Here is a 25,313-nt window from a genome sequence, read left to right on the forward strand (position 1 = left end):
ATAAAAGATATGCACAACTTGAAAGGACCGTCGTTGTCATGGACTGTCAGCACCAGATGCTCCAAGTAAAACAAGGATATCCACTTTAATAAAACCTGCTCAGTAATCTATGTGTGGCTGCTTCTTTACATGACTTCCTGTAGTTTGCAGACAGTTTACACGCCGGGCATTTTGATTCATATTGCCCAGCCACGTCTGTTGTTATAGATGTTAGTATGATCCCATATATTATCATTACTTTTGAGTCACACAGCTTTCCGTGCTTGTGATGCGATCTCACGACGCTCCTGCGTGTAAATAGCAGAATGAAAATGTCAACCGGTGGTAATTGGTTATTTATCAGTGTTACATAACTTTGTGTGCAGCAGCTCTAGTTTGAACAGACTCTATTGTAACTGAAAGGTAGTAAGCTGATACCCGGAGAAGTGGGATTAAACGGCAGGACATGGACAGAAAGTTTTGAACATTTTTTAACCTTTGAACATCAAAACTGCAAAAATGATTCTCATGGAGCAGATGGGATAATCTGAGACATGTTGTTCTTTGGAAAACAACAAATTTAGTCCCAAAACATGCAGGCCGCTCCCCCTCACCCCCCTCTGTTCTGTGTGTCTTTAATAAGCCTAAAAGCCTGCAGGATGACCACAGCAGGGCTCTGTTACGTGGTGTGTGCTGGCCAGCCGAGGCCGTTGAAAGCTCTCTGCTCGGGTTAACTGTGGTCAGGACGGGTCTGCTCATCTTTCCCACGCTGCCGCTGGTTCCATGTCAGCTGACCTGGTTCTGGTCGGAGGCGTGTAAATGTGTGATTAGCTGCTCCGTCTGACTGGCTGATTGATTGTTGATGCTGCTGGTGGGTTTGGTTTTATGTGTGACTGATGCGTCTGTACGGCTGGCTCTTTGTACTCGTGTTAATCACGCTGTGGGGACATACATCTGTTCACACAGTTGCATAGGGGCGACAAAAATCAGTCCACGAAGGTAAACCAAATGTTTACCTAAGACTTGGTTTGTGGTTCAGGTTGAGATGCTCAATGCAAAGTCGTAATAAACAAAGAGAGACTCACAGTACATGCATGTGTTACAAGTTAAATTCATCATCTTCCCAATATGTCAACATCATGCTTTTTGTTTGGAAGCAGTTAAAAGAAGAGGAACTTTAAACTGCCAAACACACTTAGATCAGAGTTAGATGAGAAGATGGATACCACACCACCATGTCTGCCAATTAGTCAATTCACAGACAATGACTGGGCAGTTATTTTGATGATCATTTTAAAGCTGAAGTGCAGCTTCTCAGTTGCAGAATATTTGCTGGTTTTCTCAGTCTTCTATGAGATCAGCTGGTTGGACATCTTCTTGGTCATATTTCCGTTCATTTTGCGTATAATTTCTTTCATCACAGGGTTGGTGGTTTGATTCCTGGCTCTTCTTGTCCACATGTCAAAGGACAAGAAGATCTGTCTAGTATTCACCATTTAGTGCTCACGTGAAAGCTCGTGCATGTGTGTTTGTTTGCACATCTATGTGCAGCATTTCTACTTGTGTTTCAGTCCAGCAGGCTTGTGTCTCTGTGTGCATATTCATAATGTGTGTGTGTGTGTGTTAAGGCGAGGCAGAGGTAATGAAATGCATACGGTTTGAGCACTGAGGTGAGCAGTGGTGATTAAAGCATGTTATTACACACATGAGACACACACACACACACACACAGAGCAGCTTAATCTCCCACTTGACTTCCAGTAGTTGTTCACAGGGCTAATGGAGCTCAGCTGGACCTCACCGAGCGACAGATAGAAAGAACGAGAGAGGAGGAGGGCAGGATGGGAAATAAAAAACGAGAGGTGGAGGTTGTAGATGACCAAACCCTTCATTGTTCCTATATTTGTTTATCTCCTAATATCTCATTCTATCTCTTGTTTATCTTGTCCATCTTTCCCTCTCTCTCTCTCAGAGTACCTACCAGGAGAAAACCCTGTAGCTACATATTTGGTGCGTTAGGAATCTTTTGGCTCCTGTGTTCCAGTTTTGTTAGCTTGTTTTGCTAGCTTTGAGGGTGCGATCACACCTACAGTTTGCTTTCTTTGGTCCGAAGCAGAGTGGGGAAAGATCATTGTGTTGTATTTTTGTATTTGGCTCATTCAGGCTCCCACTGTGAAGCAGCCTATGAACCAAAGTTACAGTACATGAAGTTTTTATTCTCTGTCATGCACAAAGTGAGAGAATTTGTTAGCCATGGCCTAGTTTATACAGTAGTTTTAAATTTTATTTTAGGGGATGACAGAATTCTTGCTAGTTCTTCTTCTCTGGTGTTTATCCCAGTAAAAAGCACATGAAGTAGTAGCTGGAAACGAACATGACTGTCATTCTTTTTGTGGACAAATAAACCAAACTGAAGGAGTAAATGCTCCAGAGTTCAAGTAAACCACTGCAAACACGCTCGGCATGAACACACCCTGACTCATCATTTGGCTCTCCAGAAGAATGCTGAAGAAGTCGAACAGGGAAAATCTGATGGAAAATCTCCCTGACAGAGTATTACTGCAGCGTTCTTCTGTTTCTGTATGTTGCTGCAACATGGATGTCATGCAGCCTGATGTAACCGTCCTCTCCAGAGGGATTGGGTGAAGGTTCAGCAGGGTTTCTCAACACATCTGGGGCCAGAATTTCTGTCAGTAACTTCAGTTACCCAACCCTCCACCTCATGTAGAAACCCCTGCAATACTCTCACACACTTCTGAATACATAATGTGTCTAAATTGACAGCCACCCTGCTCATTGGATGTGTTGTAAGTGGAATTGCTGTGTTGATTTATGGCTGTTGGATCAGTCATCTGTACAGGGACGATCAAGGAAACAAACCTTAATGTTAAAAATGAAGGTGAACGGTGAAATTATTACCCAAACGGTAAATCCATCACAGCTTCCAGCAAATTCCTGCCTCAGCTTTGACCTCTTGTACTCACTGTAGTTCTGTGCTGACAGTTTTTCTGTGCAATGAGGGATTATTAGCAACATTTCAGGTGCGCTCTCTTCTAGTTTACCCTCAGGTAAAGTGGTTTGGATCATCTGGTTCCTCGATGATCTTGACCATTATCATCCTTCGACTTGCAGAAGCTCTGGCCCACAATCAGCTCACTGAGACAGCTCAAGGTCCATTTACTTACACAAGGTCTTTATCACCTGATGCTCAGGTATCATGGATCTTTACAGGTACAAACTTCCCATTATTCGAGGACTTTTAGGACTTCTTAGATCTTAACTACACAAATGAACTCCTCGTGAATTGTCCTTTCCTTTTTACGTCTTCGTAAACACACTGTTGGTTTTAGTTTACTACAGTCATTGTCTCTGACCCTGTGTATCTCTATCTCTTTCTCTTTTGTGTTAACACTCAAATAAAGCCTACGTGTGTTTGACTGCATGACAACTCTACTGTTCTGTATCACGCCACTTGAAGTTTCTCCTCCCACCGAAGAGTTTGGGTTGAAACAACAATCGGAGCTTATGTTGCACGCAACAAAGTCGTCTTGTCATGAAAGAGTTTATTTGTGTTTGTTGTCGGGTGCAGGTGGGCTGTTCATTCATCACATCTGTGCTCAGGTGGGTCGGTCGGTTTTTCACATGGTGTGACTATCACTTTCCCAGCAGCACTGTGGAAACGAGGGCTGCCTTAACCTCTTTGTCACTGCACCTTTCAACGGGAACAATGACTTTATGACTCAGCTTTTGTGCCAAGATATTGAGTTATCAAGACGAGCGGAGGGAGGGGGAAACGGAGAAGTATGGAGATTTGAGAGCGTTTACATAAGGCTGCTCTTGTGTTGCTCTCTGGAGTGCAACATGCTGGATTTGGTATTCGTGCTTGTTGGCTTTTCACTCGACACAGAGCTCTGATTTTATGGCTGCATCCAGAGGAGGACTGTTATCATGTCTTTGCTTTGTCTTTAGAATCACTAACATCCATCATGGAAGTTATTCTAGTCTTCTTCATCCTTCTTCCTCTGCTGGGACTCTGAGTGTCTCCCATCCACAAAGTTTCATGAACCCAGAAAAGTTTTGGGTAACCTAGGACACTGGTTCCCAATCTGGGTTGTTGGGACCCTCGATTCTTTCTCTCTTTAGACATTTAGACGTCTAAATCTCCAAATGAAACGCTCCAAGCAGAATAAATCACCCAATGATTGGTTGGACTGTTCATAGCTGTTGACAGACATTATTTCATTTTAAGGAGTCACAAACCAAAAATGTTGGGACAGTCCCAGTAGGTCATTCAGACCAACAAATTATTCTCCTTATCAGTTCATTTAAACATCAGCAGGGCTGAGTATCAGCCTTTTTGAACACCAAACTCCCATCATAAAAGGCTTGGTATGATTCCTAGTCTTGTTTATTTTAGTCTTTAGTCTTTTGTTTTGTCTGAAAAATGGTTGAAAAATCAGTTGATAATGATATTACATGAGAGGCTGCAGAAGCTGAGACATACATTTGCTATTTTTATTTGATAAATGACTCAGAATGATAAATTACTCATGATGGTGTTGATTAATTTTCTGTCAGTCGCCTAATCTTCTCAGCACAGTAAAACAAACAGACAGTTCAAGATGTTGGCTGTTTCTTGACTCTCAGGGTTTTGGGCATGTTTGTGCTCAGCACGTAATTTAAATCTTCAGCTCTGCTTGAACAGTTTTGTCCTCGTGCATGCCGCAGGTGAAACTCCCTTCATGTTTCTGCCGTCGATCCTTTCAGCTGTGATGCCAGTGCCTCCTTGTGTAGCGGGTTTCCGTTTGAATGGACCGGCATCCTGCTGCCTCTTCTACCTCCACAGCTGCTCCACACTTACACATTTCTGTTTCAGTTCCACAGTGGCTCTGTCTTGAAATCAGCCCCAACCAGGTTGTGAAAACCTAGTGGATTTCCTCAGTGACTCACTGTGGACTTTTACGGTCATGGCTGGTCTGATTCTGGCTCTCCCTCTCTCTCCTCAGTCTCCCTCTCTCTCTCTCTCTCTCTCTCTCGAGTCTTTTCTTCCACTTCACACTGTTTACAGCCTGTTATCGAATCCGGAGCTTCTGCCAAGCATTTGAACTGGTAACAGACACATTGTGAGCTTTACACATGCACACTAGCTTGTAGGAACCCAGTCAGACAGTCCACATTTTGACAACTGTTAGAGACATTTCTCAGAGGGAATGTGGGGATTTCACTGATGCTCATACGTCCCTGTTGTACCAATAAAGACTGTAAAACTGGTACTTTTCCTTTGTGAACTCTCTGTCACCCTGTCACCTTCTTATACCGGAAGAAATGCTAGAATCAAATGCATGAAAGCACATTGTGCTGTACCGTATGTAACTTCAAGGAGACAATGCTTTCATAAAACAAAGAGCCTCCTCCTCCTCCTCCCCGTCGCCCATGAGTCTTAGATTACAAGTTAGGAGATGAGCGATAAGCGATTGTGGTTGTGATACAAAGTAAAGGATAAGACAACATCTCTGCTCCTGACTTGTGGTTCTGATACAGTATATGTGTGGTGGCTGTGTGAGTGTAGCAGTGGCAGCATAGCTTCAGTCAGATGATTTGAAGAGGAGGTAATAAAAATCCGACCACAGTGTTGTGCTCTGATTTTATCGTTGCACGTGCTGTGACTTAAAGATCTGGATTTGTTTGAAGTCTCCGGCAACTTAACTTGATAAAGAACAAAAAGAAACTGTGAAGGCAACAGAAATCCTCCCTGCATGAGATACGAATCAAATTTAGCTCTAAATATTCACTTTATCTTCAGAACCAAAACCATTCATTCATTATGTCACTGAATCAGAGGACTAACTGTTGGATTTAAGGTGGAATTTTCTCCCTCTGCTCCCTTAACAGAACATACACGCCACCGATTTTCAATAAAAGACTTAATTCATAGAATTCCTTTCCGTGGCGGGAGGAGTCGGCGTAACCTGGAGCGCCAGAAATAGATTTTCACGCGTTTGGTGTGGGAAAAGTGAATTGGGTCATTTCACCATTCTGCAGCTCAGTATAAAGACCTGATTAGATTAGCTTTGATTAGATTTGCTGTCTGAACGAGGCCTCCTTAGAGAGAAAGAGGTGGCGGTGGAGGAGGGGTGGTGGGCTTGTTCTGTTAATAACGTGCTAAATTAACCATCCCAGCATCCCTCTCTGCCGGGAGCGACATGTTTTATTCATGTCAATAGACTAACAGGTGTGACGTGACAGGTGTTGCTGCTTGTTTTTTTTTTCTTCCTCTGATCACAACTCCAGAAAAGTTGTTAATTGGGTCTCCGGATTTTTTTTTTTTTTAACTCCCCATTAACAATTCCCTGCTGCTGTGAATTTTCAATTAAAGGAACATTCCTCTTGATTTTCACGTGTATAACTCATACGTTTAAAGCATTGGTGCTTTTTATTCTGTAAATGTTTCAGAATGGACAAAATGGCCAAAATCCTCTGGTTCCAGTTTTTCAAATGAGCATTTTCTGGTTTTCTAAGACAGAACAAGACACGTGAAGAGGTCAGGTTCAGCACTGAGAAAAGTTCATCGATTAGATCAAGATGCTGCCACTAAACAAAGACTTTGAGATGGGTGATATTATTAGAAAGAAGAGGAATCTATTTTCCAACGTTAAACCGTGTGAGCATGTTATATGAGAATGTCCATTATATGTCCTGACTAATCAAGACCTTTAGTTTATCATGTCAAACCCTGTAAAGTATTAGAGAAATGAAATATTCATATATTTATATACATATTTTATCTCGACTGTCTTTCTCTTTCAATCTGTTTCTACTGTGTAGTACTTGATTTATAGTTGTATTATAGAGACTGATTTGTGTCAGTGTCGTCTCCTGACTTTTATTGTGGTTTCATTTGCCACATCAGTCGGTGAAAAGTGTCCAGACGTGCTCCATATAACGGGGAATAGATTAGTTTGCCAGTTAGCTGCCACAGATGGTGATGGAGGGTTATTTATAACACACTAACATCACCCACTGTGGTTAGAAACAGAACCACCTGAATGTAAAGTCGGAGTAATCAGTCGATTTCTTCAGTTTGACACCAAAAACTAGACCAAAGTCTAAAAGAAGTGAAAGTGACTTTAGCTCCTCCTGGAGAGACCTGCAGCAGCACTACAGAATGAATCCTGTTAGCATGTATAAGAAACTAAATTCACAGTGAGTGCAGCAGCTCCTGACTGTACAGTATATTCTCAGCAGGGTTGTGTGTTGCTGGCGGCTGAAGCAGTAATTTATTCATTGAACAGGTGAAGGTGCTGAGGAGTGGGCTGGTTTCTCCTCGCCTAATGAAAACTCAAATCCCTCTGACTCCTGTAAATTGGTTCGGAGGTGTCAAGTGTCTCCCAACACGCCCCCCCCACACCCATTACACACAACTAAAAGAGCACACACACACACACACACACACACAGAGTCGACTCATAAGGTTGTCAACGTGACACTTTGATCTGCTCCTGTCCTTCACTGCACACAAACACAGAGTTTAATCACACACACTCATGTCAGGGTCCTCTCAGGCCCGTCTCTCTAGGAGCCAGTGGCTGTGACATTTAAAATCGACTGCGAAGGGGAAGATTGATTATGATAATGTCCATTTCTCCTCAGTCATTACGGAGTTACGGCTCCTCGCTGGGCTCATAAATCACTGCTGTGTCATCTCTCACTGACGGTGAGGAGCCTCGGGCTGATCAGGAGTCTGAAGGCGTCCGTTCATTCGTTCGTTCGTTCGTGCTGTCAGCGAATATTTGGATTATTAGTCAAAGGTGATCATAGTTTGAAAGTGTCCCCGTGCAGTGCATGATGGATATGCAAATGACAGATATTTGCTTTTGTGTCCAAAGTTAAGAGGAAACTTGCTGATAGTCTCCTTCAGCCTCACAGTCCCTAAATCTCACCACAGTATTTGACACACATACAATAAAAGACCCTGTTCCTGTGGGAAGGAGACGTCAGCGATATTCATTTCATAAACAAGTGCTCTCTGCAATGCGGTGTCTCAGACTATGTCACAACCAGCTGATCTTAATTGAGTGGAAAATGAGTTTTTTAATTTAGCACAACTACCCTGGCTGATTATCGCTCTGTCACTGCACTGCTAAAGTGGAACAACAGCAGAGCAGCGAGACAGAAAGAGGCTTCTGCATCAGGCTGAAGCTGCAGAGCAGGAGAAGGAACGTTTGGTAACTGTCAGCCACCATAACGTCACCCTATCTCGTCTTGATGGAACTGCTATGGTTGGCGCTCGCGTGGTGGTGGTGGTGGTGGTGGTGGTGATGGTGTAACACGTCCTCGCGCTCTCACAGGGGAGTGGATGGTAAAAACTGTGGATTGTGATCTGGAAACATCTGTGTGTCTCTGGGAGCTGCACGGCGTTACGTACACACCTCCAGGCTCACGAAACCTGTCGGAAAAACACACTGATGCATTTTCCCACATTTAATTTCACTGCTAATTTACTATGCGTGCCTGAGATTGGTGGAAAACATGACTGTTTATAGTTTTACAGTCAGTGACTATTAACTGACATACAGCAGGAATGTGAGCAGCATCTTTTCTCATCTTCAGATGAGATCTTAATCTCAAGATGTTTGTGTGCAGATTACTTGGGAAAATAACAGTGGAGCCAGTAAACACGGTGCTGGTGTAATCACTGAGATCATTAGTGGCACCAGCACTGACTCTTTTTTTTATCAGTTTCTCTCAGTTTCTATGTGAAAAAGTTTAACTCTGAGCTGCCAAGAGGTTGAGCAATATGTTTTTAGTCAGTGTTGAAATATTAGTCACAATATGACATATATCACATTACAAATGTGATATATGTCATATTGGACAATGACCATTGAACAGAAAACAATGTACAACAATACCACATTATCAACAGTCCAGACTCTTGATTTAAATGTTATTGGAGCCTGAAATCACTGAAACACTCATTTCTAAGTACTTTCTCACTCTAACTCTTATTATTTATCTTATTATCAAATAAAACTGTGAAACATTCATTAGTTCCAGCTTCTCAAATGAGAGTTTTTTATACTGTTTCAATCATTCTAAGTTGAATATCTTTGGGTTTTGAGCCGTTGACCAGACAGGGCAGTTGGACACTTTATCTCAGAGGATGTGATGGACGTTTCCTTGATTATACACTGAAGTGAAAATGCAAACAGCCATTAATCACAGTCCTGATGATGATAAAACATGCAGTGTTTTCTTCTAGATGATGTCTGTTCCTACTCTCTCAGGCGTCCGTCTCAGTGCAGTCATTTCATGTTTTGAATCACATTGTTCTCACCTGAGCAAAGGCAAATTTAAAGAAGTAAATGCTGCCTAATTTGAATAAACAGCTCCAGACCTGCTTTCTGTGAATGCACATTAAGCAACTGCCAAGCACTTTGTAACAACATGGTCTCATCTCTTTCCACGCTGTGAACTATTAGAGTACCATAAAATTAGCTTTAAAGCACCATAAAGCACTTTAGCTCTCCACCTTTTTGTTTCATGTTTCTGTCTTCTCTCGGCCTCTAATCTCTCCCAGCACCACTTTGTAACCTCCCCTGTAATCTTCCCTGCAGCCCTCAGTCACTCTGAGTCAGACTTGGGTCATGGGAACTCACAGCTGCTCGTCCGGCCCCATGCAGTTGACAGACAGCGAGCTCCATCTTGGTTTGTTTGCTGATGCCCGTGAAAAAAAAGGAAAAAAACAGGCCTGCACCTGAAACAATCCAGAGTTTGAGTTTGTTGCTGTGGGATGGCGGAGTCCGTCTGCTGGGGAATGTAGGGCATAGTGTGCAGGCATGCTGCGCTTCACACACAATATCCACATAATACTGCATCATAGCACTAAATAATGATTAACATCATGTCCAGCCTGTCAGCCTGGTTTTTGACTTTAACTTTAGACTATAACTAATTTAGTCAGTCCTTTATTTATCATTGGTGCATAGAGAACTTTGGCATAGTTTGTTAAATGAAGGAAAAGTGTTAAAACAGAGAACAGACTTTGCAGAATGCTGCTCTTGATTTCCCTGATGCCGAAATATGATGTAGTAGATGATTGGACACAACATAAATGCAGCTAAACATTCAATACTACTTCACATACCCTCATACATAGTATTTCACAACCTGACACATGTTCATCTGGTGTAGATCATTTCTGAGGACATGTACAACCACTGTGTTGCAAGAAACTCTGAGCAGTATTGAATCCATCACCCCGAGTGTCCCCTTTGACACTTGTCTTCAAAAGGCACACTGTGTCCCTGCCAGGTCCCTGTGGAGCAGGCAGGAAAAATGAATTTCCCCATTGGAAATCAATACATTACCACACTAAGAGCCCTTGAGCAAGATGTCGATTCCCTGCCAGTTCCAGGGGTGCTGACCTCCCTGTGGAGCGGAGGAAACGAAAGGATGAAACGTTAACGCTCTGGAATCGATACAGGGTCACAGAGAAGGTGATCGAATGAATCTACCTGAGCCAGAGATGACAAAGAAAAAAAAAACGGATTTAATTTTTGGCTCAGATAAATAAAGTAAATCTGTCGGGTGAAATATGAAAAGTGTGTGTTGGTGGTTTCCAGGTGACTGGCTGCACTTGTTAACTAGCCTCGAGCAGATGGAAGCTAATCAGTGACAGCAGTGTGGGAACAGGACTCATTTTCCCACCGTTACTCACCTTTTATGCCAAATGTGTGCGTGTGTGTGTGTGTGTGTGTGTGTGTGTGTGTGTGTGTGTGTGTGTGTGTGTGTTTCAGAGTGCTTGTGTGTCTGTTTATGAGTGACGGCGTCTCATATCTGAGTTTCTGTGTAAACTCCACATCATGTTCACGTCTTGTCTGCGTCTTGAAGTGGGCATATCTGAGTTTCAGCAGGAGCGTGTGTGTGTGTGTGTGTGTGTGTGTGAGTGTGAGCTGTGTTTCTGTATTAGTGTGCACTGTGATAACCTCTGCCCCTTTCCTCTCTCTCTCTTTTTCAGCGAGCATACACTGTGATAGTGGAGGCATGGGACAGGGACAACGGCACACACAGCAATGGTAAGGCTCCCCCCTCTGTCCTGAAACACACCATGTGTCCCCTCTACTTCCACTGCTTCTTCACATTTATGGCTTTACAGTCCAGTTCAGTCCATATCTGAGTGTGTTGGTGTGATGAATATAATCCTGCCTTTAGTAATGTTACCTCGTTAACAGGACCGGCCATCAGTGCTCAGTTGTTTGTCCTGAGTCTCAAAGCGTCTGGTTATCTAAAGCCCTCGTACAGGCTGCACAGCGAAGGTCGTGGTGTCAGTGAAATCAAAATGGTTCATCCTCAAAGGAGCAGAAATATTCCAAGAGAAATCAGGCATCCTCCTCTGGCGACCATGAATGTTTGAAATGAATTTCACGTCAGTCCGGTGAATAAATGTGCAGATATGTTGCTCTGTAGCGTTGGAGTGATGAAAAAGAATCCTCTCGACCTCTTGGGTGACTGTTGGTCGTCCATTTGTCTGCTGTCTGTCCGTCTCACTAAAGGGTTGAACTAGAAGAAGCGGATGTTGCAGCACAGAATGCACTTAGCGTGAAAACCTGTTCAAAAAAATCTGAAGATGTCAGTCTCTCCCCATGAGAACAATTTCTGTGAAGTCACTCATGCTGACCGTATGAACTGAGATCTCATTACAAGGCCAATAGGTTTGGTTGTAACCTGCCTTGTGCCTGCACACTGATTCCTCTGGTATACAGCTGTATCCTGTTTATACACGCTCTTCATCTCAGTTCTGCTTGGCTTTGTCCTCCCACACCGCTGGGAGGAAGAGGGGTTAATTGAAGGATGTAATCTGTGTGATAAGACAACACGGGATCTGCTTCGCTAGGTGTTGGCTCGCTCTCCAGACAAGTTGATTTAAGGCCTGGATCAGTTAGTGACTGCAACTATCTATCTCCCCGCCTACAGATGAGAAGTACGTGCCTCTAATAAGAACATGTCTGTGGCTGTTTCTTTTCCTTTCACTGGAATATTTGTTCAGGATCGATGGGAATCAGACACATCTGATGATGCTGTCGTGCTTCGTGATCTGATCTTCCTGCACTGTAGATGATGTTCATCTTCATACAGCTGCTAGAGCTGGGTTTATACTCCACACAGTGAGGTATACAGATTTTACATTCAGCAAAAAGAAAGAGCTGCTACTGGACTCAGTTGGAAGTGAAGAAGTTGTATCTTAAAAGTAGCATTGAGCACGTCCTTAAAGGCAAAAAAAAAACCCCTCCCTGCACACATCTAACATCCTCACTTCTCACGTGCACAACCATCTCCATTTCATCCTGAGTCTTGCACGTCTCTGTACCGGCAGGTTTCTCACCCTGCCTTCAGACGTCGTATGAACGCACTGACGCCCTCACAGCTGCAGCAGATCTGGGGAAGCGGGTGTAGAATAATGAAAGAAAACCGCAGTGGAAAGAAAGCCAAGCAGTCAAGACGGCTCATGATATGAACTGGTTGACTAGAATAAAAGGAGATAGTAGCAGCAGATATGAACACATGAACACCACCTTGGACTCTCCCCTTATTCATGCTCTGCCTCCTCCGTCTCCCCCTCTCTCACCCTCTTCAGGGTCACTCGGGCTGTTTTCAGTTCTCTATATTAAGCCTGTGTGCACATTGCCTCGTTAAGCCATTAATTATGGACCCCCCCCCCCCCACCACCATTTCCCTCCAATGTCTCTCTCCTAATTAGCATCCCGGCAGCTGTCTGGCTACCGCACGCCACTTCATTATCCTGAAACACTGTGACAGGCTGGCATCCAGACCGCCGCGCCTCAGCACTGGTGGTGGGACACTTAAGTCTGTGCTAGCTTGACCACCTGTAGACCTGGCAGTGTGATGGGTGCATGGATGTTTTATTAATCCCCAGAGGGACAGGGGGAGGGGGAGGGGCGGCTGTGAAAGGCAGACAGATGGAAGGTGCTGACGTCTCGACCGCCGCCCCCCGTCTCGAGGACTTGGACTGAGTATTTTCTCATTGCGTGATCACAGGTTTGATCCCTGGATCTGTCAGTGAGTCTGTCAGCGGCCAAGCGCCCTGTCAAAGTGAAACCTTACCTGCTCGCTTATTTCAAAGTCACACTGGCCAAGCTAAAAATATAAATGTGATTATATCATAAACAAAAATCCTCCATGAGGGTTTATCAGACGTGTCTGCGGGTTAAGTGTTGTTGTTTACTTTCACTGTCTGTTTTGGTCTCAGTGTGGGAATTCCTACGTTTTTGGGAATGACTTTCGATACGCGTCAGAGAGCAGGCACCAACCTGTTGTATCCAGCTGTGGGTGCTACATGCAGGTGAAGCAAGCATTAATGATGCTGTAGTATAAAGAGAGAGAGAGTTCATCTGTGTACCACCAGGTTTGCACAGGAATAAGAATCCAGGGTTTTCCCAATCAACTTTTGTTTTGCCCGAGAGCCCAAACGGAGTCCTCTGATTGTCTGCCAACACAAGTCCTGATTACACATTACTGTATCTTCCTACATAATACAGCTGCACAGCACACGTTTAATCTAAAGTAGGCGCACAGTAAATTAGAGTTGGACAGCTGGATGTTTATGCATCGTGAAAAAACAGCCACAGGGCACAGCTACTTAATGCCAAGGAATCGATTCAGTCGACAGTTTTGTTATTTAATCATTCAAGTCAAGTAGCTCAGTGTCTTAAAACCCAAAACTATTAAAACCAGAAATATTCAATTTACTGTCATAAACACTGAGAAAAAATATTCATGTTTGACAAGAACCTGCAAATTTTTGGCACATTTACTTAAAAATGACATAAATGATTGATCTGTTACCTAATTTATTGCAAAATAATCACATATTAGATAATTGGCTGCTGGGTTTCTTAGTTTACATCATTATATCTTAGATTTATCTTTAGATTTTATCTTTATAATGATTATATCTTTAGATTTTGGACCCTAATTTACCTTCTTGCTCAGACTTGTGACTGACCTGAGCACAAACAAAGAAAATGATGTTAAAATACAAGATAGATTAACTTATGGATTCTTCCTCGGAGCAGCTGGTGAATATTCTGAGAGGACATGAAGTGAGTTTCCTGCCCTGCATTACAGTATGTGCTGCTGCAGCCTTGTGTGAACAGGTCTGGGCAGCAGGTTGGAGAGGCCTCAGGAAAAAGAAGGCTTTGTGGAGGCTGTTTATGCCTCAGGAAACCCCCGCCTGTTTAAAAACAAAACAGAAATGGCAGGAGAACAGAGAACAGAGCTGTTGCAGATTCTGTTTGCTGGTGGATTGTTGGCGGGTGAGGATCTTCAGTGGAGGGTGGAGAAATACCAACACTGGGCCAATAGCAAGGTAACATCTGTACTGGAGAGCTTACCACCAACTCACTCACCAGAGCACCAAATGTTTATTAATCCGCTGCTGGAAAATAGTCCCCGACAAATGCAGTTTCTTCCTCTTTGAGTAACGTTTGCTAACAACTACAGTGTCCAGCTGTTCTAGGAAATTTCTGAGCTGCTTTTAGAAATGAAACTACAAAAACAAAACATTGCCAAACTCATCTTTTATCACTTCTGCATCGACACTTTGGTGTATTTTGTTAAATGAATAAAAACTAAGGTATCTGAAAAAGCATTTTTTTTGTTATCAGCATTGAAACTCTTAGTACTGTATTGGCAGGAAAACTGCACAAAAACTGCCAAGCCATGTGTCAGATACTGATTTACGTCCAGTTGCCACAGACCAACAGTATAAATCTATAGTATTGGAAAAGTAAAGTGGTACTCTGCTCAAATAATGATAATGATTGATGTCGGTAATGAAAAAGTTTTGGCAATCACAGGACAGCATTTGAAAGTTGATTCAGTGCAGTTTCTCGTGCCATGTAATTTTCATGATGCTGACTTGATGTTCCACCTGGAGGAAGATGCCTCCCAAAACAAAGGAACACCTTGACAACCAGCTCATCATCACTGAATCACTGTTATGGTGAGACTGATGCTCTGGCACCGGTTTTCATTCCAGGTGTGCTTTTACAGTTGCCCATCCATCCATTAGCTCTACTAAGATAAGTCCGAGTGGTCAGAACATGATTGAATGGAAAAGAAGTGAAGAAAAAGTCTGTTTTTTTTTCCTTTTTTCTTCTGAAACTCTGGATACTTTCACCTCCTCAGGCTCATAAATATCCTGCAAATTAAACAACCTGTGAATGAAAAATTAACTGCTCATAGCTCACACCTACACTAAAGCCACAAGTCAAATCATTTTTAACAATTTTGAATAGAAAAAAAATCTTTTAGTATTATTTTTGGCCCAAACTTTATAAACATGAATGCAATGCAAATGTTTCAGATCGTCTCCATCCAAACCTGTGGAGAACTTACAGCCGGCATCGAGTGTCTGGTTCATTTGTACCAAATTTACTGAAGTTTGGCAAAGCTCTTGTACAATATTTAATATTTTAAAACTCTGACCTCCTTTGTTACATGAAAAATGAGATTTCTAGTCAAACATAAAGGTGTGAATGTGGGAAGGAAAAAAAGAACATATACATTTCAACTGCTGGTGTGAACGCAGCCTCGACTTCAGTTCAAAGATCACTGCTGTTACAAGCGACAAGCTGTAAAGAGGTCAAAGGTCAAAGTGCCACAGTCCCCCCTAACAAAACACTCCAGTTACATGCAGCTTGTTGCACGTTGGCTGACACCTGAAATCTCCTGTCTGGTCAGACAAACTCTCTGTTTTTAAAGCTTCTCTTTGGAAGCACAGACAATCATGTTGCTCTTGACATGATCAGCTGCTCGGATCTGAAGGCCCTCGTTGTTTATATAAGCCGGTTTTATATGGCCCTGTCTCTCCTGCTCTCCCTAGTAACAACGGCCCCTCTTAGCGTGTCTCCTCCAGAACAGAGAGAGCTCATGATTGGTCTATATTTTTATATCTAATTGCTGGAGATGAACAGCAGTGAGTGAGTGCCTGGGTGTTTCAGGTGGTGGGTGTGGGACTGAAATCTGTGGCAGTGTGTTAACTCGCAGTGAGACTCAGTAAATCAGGACAGCATGAAAATGGATTTTTAGTGGCTTTTTCTACAGAGTCAAACTTCAGCAGGAATGACAACGCTTTTAAAATACACAGAGGAATGTGTGTTCACACTCCTCTCACTAAGACGTCATGCTGTGCTGGAACTTTGTTGAAATTTTAACCTAGTTGCAAATTACAAAAAGCTAAATAACCAAGCAAGATAAGTGTAAACTACATGTCCAACCTGGTTGTCTAAATGTGCAGTGGTGTGTGATTTTCAGTGGATTTAAACCGTGAACTCTGCCTGTGGTGGTGCTTTCCTCCACCCACTGAAGACAACAACAACATGAGCAGTGAGGATGAGTCCTTCCTTCCAGCTCTGTCTCCTCCGGGTCGTCCTCAGCTCTGGCAGCAGCAGCAGCCGCTCAGCCTGCTGGGTCACTTTGCTTCTATTCCTTGAGAACAAGCTAAAGGGCCTTTCCTATGTCGCCCTTCCTCGTCTGTTCCCCGTCTCTTATTATTTCCGGCCTGGCTCCGATGGAGTCGGGGCTGGATATCCTGAGAGGAGGAGTTGGTGGGGGGGCAGAAAAGCATTTCACCAAGCAGGAAAACTGAAAAGCATTTCGGTTATCAAGCCTTCGCAGGCCTCGCTCCTACACCCTCTGTTTGTGCTCGCTTCATTTTCTTATTCTTTCCCCCTTTTTTCTCCACTTTTTTTCTTCCTTCTGCCACATTCTTGGTGGAACAGAGGGACGTTTGACCGGAGGTTACACCTTCTCTCTGATCTGTGTTAACAACAGGCCTCGTGGATTCTCTAATCGCACTGAACACCGGGGTTGTTGGGTCAAATCCCTTAACCGGAATCAGCCCTGCTCCCTGGAATGTCATTCAGAATTTTTGTTGTTCTTTCCTATCTAACTGACCCAAATACTTGACCTGTTGAATGTTTTTGATTTGATGGTTTGCTAAACCTCTCACCCTAAGTGATTGTCTGTGTATGTGAGGTTAGCATATCCACTAACTAGCAACACGTCATTAGCTAACCCCCTTATGTTGTGGGGTTAAAGGGTTCGTCAGTAAAAGCCTTCAGACTCAAACAGCCATGATGTTTAGTATCAGTAGAGACCTTTTCTGACATGTTTGTGTCGATCTGTTTCTCTTTTGTCCAGATGACGAGCTGCTGATCGAGCGCAGCATCTACAAAGGGATGATCAACCCGGGGGAGGAGAAGCAGTCGGTGGAGTACAAAAGCTCGATCGCCAGCCTGGAGTACACCATCCGCGTGCGCTGCGACGAACACTACTATGGCAGCAAGTGCAACAAAGTTTGCCGTCCCCGCGACGACTACTTTGGCCACTACGTGTGTGATCAGTTTGGAAACCGAGGCTGCATGGAGGGCTGGACAGGGCCCGACTGCAAAACAGGTGAGGGAAGAGGTAGACACGCAGTAGAAGAATAATAATGCTCTTTGAAAACAAAAAAATATGTACAATATTACTGACTTATATCTCATTTAGGTTTAAAGAAAAAGCCAAAAATAATCACTTAAAATTCCTCTGATCACATGAACACACAGTGGATTTCTCAGTTTGCACTTGTTTTCTGCCTTTTTCTGAAAAAAACTGGAAGTTCATCGAAGTTCATGTCAAGTGTCACTTTGCAAGAATTTGAAGAATGTTTGGAAACTCTCATCAGTGCTGGAGACAACTTCATCTCTCTGACAATGACCCTGGCAAAGATTCTCTGAGTTTCACAAACAAGGAAACACAGGAAATGAGATTTTAATGATGAGTGAGGCAGTTTTGTGTAGTTTTGAATCTGCTTCTGAAACGATGAAACACTTTCTGAAACACTTTCTCTCCCTTTTCCTTCCCAAAAGCCATCTGCAAACAAGGATGCAGCGTGCTGCATGGGACGTGCAGGGTGCCAGGGGAATGCAAGTGAGTCGCCTCCACTTTTGTTTGTGTTTGTCGTTCCACTTTGTTCACCTCACAGTGCAGCTGCCAACTGATGTAAAATATGATCTTGTTTGGATGGAAACCCTGCGTAAGAGCTTAATGAGGATAACAGTGGTGACACGACAGAGTGATGCGAGGGTGAGGGGTGAGGGGGAGGGGTGGAGGGGTGGAGTTGTTGATAACATACCAAGCAGCCCGACCCCACGCCACCCTGCCTCCCCCATGCTAGTTCTGTGAAGTGCCCCCCCCATCCCTCCACCTCCATCCCTCAGCTCCACTCTGATCCAGAAGCCATTGTTCTGCTTCCTGTCCTGAAGCTGGCCCGCACACACACACACACACACACACACACACACACACACACCAGGCCTGCTATGTTTCCTCCTTCGTCCTCCCCCAGCAGCAAAGAAACCCCCCCCACCCGCCTCCCATCCACCCTCCTCTAATGTCTGCAGCCCACATCACCTCTTCCTATCCTGGGCCTTGTTATGGCTGGCACTCGCCTGTTGGGAAGTGTGGATTCCTGACACTACTGGGGGGGCGGCGGGGGGGACCCTCCCAAACGAACACATGGACTGTAATTTATTTATTTTGTTCATTTAATACACAATGCAGTTCAAAGTGCTTTACATTAAAAAACATGACAGATTCGTCTGAAGGGCACTCTCACACCTGTAGGTCCAGACTTTATTCAGATGACCTGACCGATAAGTCGGTCACTGGCCAGTTCTGGTGATCCAGAATCATCAGGGCCACATTAATCCATGCAGGAAAATCAAAGCCAAGTTTAGTCTGGGGACTGTGCTGTGTGTTTATGAATCTTCTCTGGTGTCACGGAGAGTTCACAGCAGTTTTTTGAAGACTAACGAAGTCATTGTTGCCTTGTTGGTTCATCATTTCCTGACTCCTGTGTCTTCATGAGTGGAGTTAGACTTAGCTGTCAGGCTGTTTACACCCTGAGAGTACTTCCACAGTAGTCACATACAGAAGTGTAACATGGCTGCTCAGTGGATTAGGGGAGGAAAAGGCTGAGGCAGGTTTGATTTAGGTAAGATCGAGTTTTAACAAATTAAGCTGACATTTTTCATCTGAAAAGGCCGGAGGATTGGAAGAGAGAGGAACACCCTGGAATGTGCCTCAACATGTGATTTTGAGCAATGAGGAAGACACACACACACACACACACATATATACACACACACACTGCTGAGAAAGAGGAAGGCTGATGGAGATGTGTGCAGACAAAATAAAAGATTTTCTGTGGTTGATTTATAGGGGACAGTCCACATAAATCAAAACTGACACCGTCTAAATGTTCGGCCATTAAAAGCTTGTTAACACCCATCATCCTGACACGTCTAAAACAGACATACAATAAGAAACAGAAAAATCACTCTGTCAAAACATATCACACAACATCAAGGACGAGAGAGCAAAGTAATCGATCTCAGGCTGGTTTGTGTTCTTTACTCAGTTTTCTTTTTTAAAGTGTTTGAGGTAACAGAAACAAAACTGTGACCCAAATTTTAATAAAGTGGAATTTTCCTTTAAAGATGCAAAAGGAAAATGAATTAGAGTGAATCACTTCTGCAAAACCATAGATTACTGGTTATGTAACTATCACCAGTTATGCAAATGAAATTTCACTCTGAACATTGGAAACAGTTGTTTGACAAAATGATTTAAACTCAAGCTCCACTTACTGGCTTTTTTGGAGCTTTCAGCTGCATTTCATGGACGTCATCAGTAGATGGGGTTTGCTCAGTTGCCATGGAGATGACTGAGCTGTAAATATGTGACCTAGGTAACAAACTTCAGCCACGTGACAACAGGTAATGAAGCAGGATTATAACACCTGGGTCAGTCTGTGGTGTCAGATGTGAATCAGCTGAAAGCTCCAGAAGAGGTGAGTAAGTGGACCTTTGAGCTAAGATGATTTTATCAAACAACCAGACTTGTTTCTGTCCAGATTAATGTAAAATAGTGATGGAGGTAAGAACACTGAGCTATGCTTCGGGTAACCAGAAAAAAAAGTGAAAGAAAAGAGAAATAAACTGGAGGAAAAACAGAGAGAGAACCGGAGACTGAAGGGTTAAAGACTCAGAGACAGAAAGAGAGAGAAACAGGAAAAAAAGACTCTCAGCCTGGCAGAGGAAAACTAAAAATGTGTGTTTGGTATCTTGTTTCTTACACACAGCGCATTCACAACCTACGCTCCCTCATGTGACACTACTAAACATGTAGCTAGGCAACAGCGGGCTAAGTCTGTCCGCTGGATTTGGGCGCGAGGCTCGCCTGTAAATAATTCAGTGGTACCCCCCCACCCCACCCCCAACACACACACACACACACACACACACACACACACACACACACACACACACACACACACTAACTGCCCCCTCTACCTCTACCCCTGCCCACCGTCCCGTCTTCTGGGGTGTGGTTTGTCTGAGGGGCCGCAGCGGGGCGGGGGTTGTGGGCAAGGCGGGATATTTTCAGCTCCGGCTGGCCCCCGCGGCCCCTTCCATTGATGGAACGGCAGCAGCCCGGCGACGGGGTTTGTGGGTAATGCCACCCTTGGCCTGTGGCTGCCCGAAACCATTTCCCTGCTCTCCCACACTGCAGCCAGACAGACTGTCCACGCTGCCGCCGCCGCTGCACGGCTGACAGTGTGCAGGGCACCGACGCCGACCGCAGGGCCGGACAGCACCACATACTGTAGTAAACAATACACAGCATTGTCGTACACACACACACACACACTCACACACACTGTATAACTGGGCTTAACTTACTAAATGAGATCAAATTAAAGTTGTTGCAGTCGTGCGTGCAGCTAAAGGCGTTTCGGTTTACAAATTGTGCATGAAGCATAACTTCGTGTGCATGTTTTCACATAACCAGAGCTCGCTCTTGGCTGCGTTTTGATTATGTGAATCTCCAATAATCACTGTGTGATGAGAACCCCACCCATATAGAAATTCCAAGCACACAATAGGTGATTTAAAGGTGCCAAACCATAAAAATATAAATAAAGGAGCGACTCTCTTGGCATCTGAGGCACAAATTCATTCCTCTGCCTTTCATACGTTAAAGGGTCAGTTCACCCAAGTTACAGAACATTTCTTCCTGAAACAAACTGTCCTGTGATAACACCGTGGCATTAACCGTGCTGTTTCTGGAAAGAGATGCTGCTGTTGATTTTTTAAATGCTATTTTCAATGCTTTCAAAGCAAATAAGAGTCCATTCAGCTCCACTGTACAGGAGAGGACTGAGAAAACCAAAACATCAGACATCAGGGAAAGTATGTTCTCAGTCATTTGGATGAATTGTCCCGTTTAAAAAATTCTAGATCAAAATTTGAAATTTCTGTCATCTGCATCTGCAGCCTCTGGCACCATAAAGACTCAGTGTGTGGGGCAACTTCACAGTTTCAGTTTGCCCTGTACTTTAGTTGCAACATTTGACAGACATAGTTGCTCCCAGCTGCAAACATTAGCATGCTAACAGGCTAAACCAAGATGGCGAATGTAAACAGTCTAAACTTGGTAAATCTTGATTTAAACCAGGAACTGATCAGATAATAAGTAAAGCAGATTACCAGTCTGATCAGAGACTTAATGTCACCTTTTGGTGTTTGACAGTTTCCAGTTCTCTGTGCCACAGACACATATCGACCGATTCCAAAAAAGGACCGAGGTTCAGAGCCCAGCCCCACCAGAGTGGTGCCTCCAGTCTGCCACTGTCCACAGCTACCCAGTGTACTACAGCACATTACAGCTCACTACAGAGCAGTATATCACTGCTGCTCAGAGACGTGTTTGGTCGGCATCCATTTTGAAGTGTTTGTGAGGCGGAGTGGGGGGAGGGTGGTGGTGGAGGAGGAGGGGGGAGTGGGTTGCTCCCTAAAATAGCCCCCGACGGAGAAATGACAGGACAGGTGGGGCAAGGTTACCACTGGCCTTGGAATAACAGAGTGCTGCCATAAACCAACAGATTAGCTAACCCTTCGCTGGCCTCCCCTTCGAGACGACTAACCCTCGTTCCACAAACCCGCCGCTCATTCCAAGGTTGACCTCGACCGAGCTCACGACACAGGAAGAGGGCTGGGAGAAGACACAGACGACACATGACAGGAGAAGAAATGCAACTGCAAAAAAAAACAGAAAAAAAAAAACGTCTTTTCAACTCAGTTTAGTCTGCGCTTCACCCCTCAAAGATTATAGTTGTGTTGATAAACACATATCATTTTCAAATGTAAGGATTTGGTGCTTTATGCCACTTTAAAATGAAATCTTGATTTTTGGAATATTGATCAGATAACAGAGTTTAAAGACATTGACTCTCAACATTGACAAATTTTAAATAGAAGAATAGAAGAATGAAAATTATTGTTACAGCTTAGCTGCAAACCCCATTTCACATAAACAAGTTAAAAACTATTAAACATCAGAGGAAATTTCAGCCTGTTTCAGTTTCAAATCAAAACAGGTTGAAATCTTAACAAACTGGTAGATAAAAAAACCAAAACAGAATTGACTCCGTGAGAGAGAGATTTCTTTGCAACTTGACTCACAGCAACAGTTTAAAAAACATACTAAAACATCATGAATGCGTACTGTATGTGCTGTAAGCAACATGATAGGACACACACACACACACACTGCACAGGAATGTGTCCTGGCACTGTCTGTCCTAAGATTAGGAGCTGCAGCAAACGTGTCATTCACCTTGATGAAGACGTTCTGTCCGGCAAATTACTGTTGTGACGTTCAGCTGCAGCTCAGTCGTTTTCTGAACCTTTCTGCCCATCATGTGTCCGATTCCTTCTTTTCTGAGGGATTGAAATTGTTAAAGTGTTTCCTTTTCTTTTTCCGGCACCTGCAGCATTCTTCACGTCTGCCAGGGGACGTTGAAGCTGGCATGTTGCCCAACATCAGGCGTTGCTCTGTGTTTTCACACATTGTAAAAGTATTAAATGACTTGTTTGTTATCACTACGTAACTATCACTGTTTTTCATGACCCACCTATTAAGTGCATCTGTGTTCCTGATATTCCCTCAGGCAGGGGCTGTAAATAAGAACACATTCTCAGTGTGCTTGTGAAATAAGAGGCATTTATTTTACTGAAAAATCCACTCAGCCACTGTTGCACCCACTGAACTCTGTTCTCTGTGTGCTGTTATTTGTTTATCAGCGCTGCTACAAGCATCCAAATCCTGCACTGAGGTAACATTAACAATAAAACATCAGAAACAAATAAGCCAAAAGTTCTGGATTCAGATTTTAATTAAGTGAATGTTCGACTGTAATACTGATCAGTTGTTCTGCTTGGGGGGGGGGGGCAATATTTATCCTCTGTGTTACAGTTATCATTCTTTCAGATCAGTTCAAGAAAGGAACAAAGTAAGGAAAAATAAAATAGAGGGCGGAAGGAAGGAAGTGGAGAAGGGAGAAAGAAAGGAAGGAAAGAAAAAAATAGAAGAGAGGAGTAAACTAAGAATAAAGACGGAAATGAACAAGCAGTGTTCCTCCCAGGTGAACAGTACGTATCCATGTTAAACTACAAATACTTACACTCCTCCTGGCTGTGTGTTGCAGGTGTAACTACGGCTGGCAGGGTCCGCTCTGTGACGAGTGTCTGCCGTACCCCGGCTGCGTTCACGGTACCTGTAATGAGCCGTGGCAGTGCACCTGTGAGAAGAACTGGGGAGGTCTGCTCTGTGACAAAGGTCAGAACCACACCGTCAACTAATGGATTCCTCCTGTGTGTTTAAAGGGCCGTGCCATCATGTGATGTTCTGATCATCTTTTAATGAGGCTGTGATCGATCTCACAACTCAAACAAGCTTCAAGAGCCTGCTGCTGATTTTCTTCTGTATGGAAATGAATTGAAAGCAAGAAACACTACAGTATGATTTTCACAGTCAACAGCTGCTATGCAATACTTGTGATTTCCAGTAAAAATGGAAAATCCCTGGTATGGTCCCTGATTTGTCTTGCACCACATAAGTCACATGAGGACACAGTGTGATTGGTCAAGATGCAGGGACCTAAGGTAGAAATTACATTTGCTGTAAATATATTCTTACATTGTGTTCAGTGTAACCCTCAATCAGATGTTTTTGGAAGGAAAAAACAATGAAATCAAGCCTGTAACAACAAGTCATTGTGTATGACTGTTGTGTCGTAGAAGTCGAACAACGCAGAGCTGCAGAATGATAAGAAAAAAAAGCTTTTAGCTGATATTCGGGTTTGTTTTTGTGCGTCTGTGAACTGTGTCTGTAACTGTGCAGATCTGAACTACTGTGGGACCAACCGGCCCTGTAAGAATGGAGGGACGTGCATGAACACGGAGCCAGATGAATACAACTGCGCCTGTCCAGACGGCTACTCTGGCAAGAACTGTGAGATCGGTGAGTCTGTAAATCAGGGGCACCATAAACCAGAATCCAGGTTTTCGTGCCGCAACATGTTCAGGGCAAAGTTCTGAGGAACTGGGTAACTCTAATGGAAGATTTATGAAGAAATTCCTCTTTTTCATTGTTGTTTCTAGCGGAGCACGCCTGTGTGTCCAACCCCTGTGCCAACGGAGGGACGTGCCATGAGGTCCCATCAGGCTTTGAGTGTCACTGTCCAGCAGGCTGGTCCGGGCCGACCTGTGCTAAAGGTGAGGGGCTCGAAACTAGTCCGAAGTCTGAGATGAGTCAGTGAGAGACATGGCTGAAAGTGTATCTGTTTGATTTGGCTGAAAACACGCTGTTCATATATCAGACACAGATGAATGTGCCTCCAGCCCCTGTGCTCAGGGCGGGACCTGCATCGACATGGAGAACGGCTTCAAATGCCTCTGTCCTCCTCAGTGGACGGGAAAGACCTGCCAGATAGGTACGTCTCTAATTAATCACTGAACCTTTATTTAATGTAATGTAATGAAAGACAGTAATACCAGAGGCCTTTTATTTTGAATAGACTCATTTGAGTAGCTGCAGATTTATTGGCTGTGATTTTGGAGGGAAGCTTAATGCACATATGTAAATATATTTCTAAAATCCTGTCGCATGTTGGATGACATTTTGCTGTGATGAAGCCAGTGTGTTTCCGTGTGTGTTGCACCTACAGTGAATGCCATGTGTCCAAATTCATTCCAGGAATCCCATTTGCTTGCAGAGTTACAGCGTATCTGGCTGTTTGTTTATCCTGCCGTGTCGTTTAACCAGTAGTATTACTGCAGGAGGGTCACTGATTTCAAATGAGTGTGTGTGTATGTGTGTGTACACATGCCCAGCAGAGATACTCGCTGGGTATCATCTGC

General features: G+C 43.8%; 1 protein-coding gene across 1 annotated transcript in view; it reads left to right on the forward strand.

Moving 5' to 3' along the window:
- The window catches only part of LOC108891407 (protein jagged-2-like), a 48,230-nt gene that overhangs the window by 5,648 nt on the left and 17,269 nt on the right, over window positions 1-25,313 (forward strand). The window contains 7 exon segments of the mRNA XM_018688536.2: window positions 11,000-11,057; window positions 17,206-17,460; window positions 17,916-17,976; window positions 23,600-23,730; window positions 24,295-24,414; window positions 24,555-24,668; window positions 24,773-24,886. Coding sequence (XP_018544052.1) covers window positions 11,000-11,057; window positions 17,206-17,460; window positions 17,916-17,976; window positions 23,600-23,730; window positions 24,295-24,414; window positions 24,555-24,668; window positions 24,773-24,886 — 853 coding nt within the window.

The sequence above is a fragment of the Lates calcarifer genome, linkage group LG19 (assembly GCF_001640805.2).
Source record: "Lates calcarifer isolate ASB-BC8 linkage group LG19, TLL_Latcal_v3, whole genome shotgun sequence".
Classification (NCBI taxonomy): domain Eukaryota; kingdom Metazoa; phylum Chordata; class Actinopteri; family Centropomidae; genus Lates; species Lates calcarifer.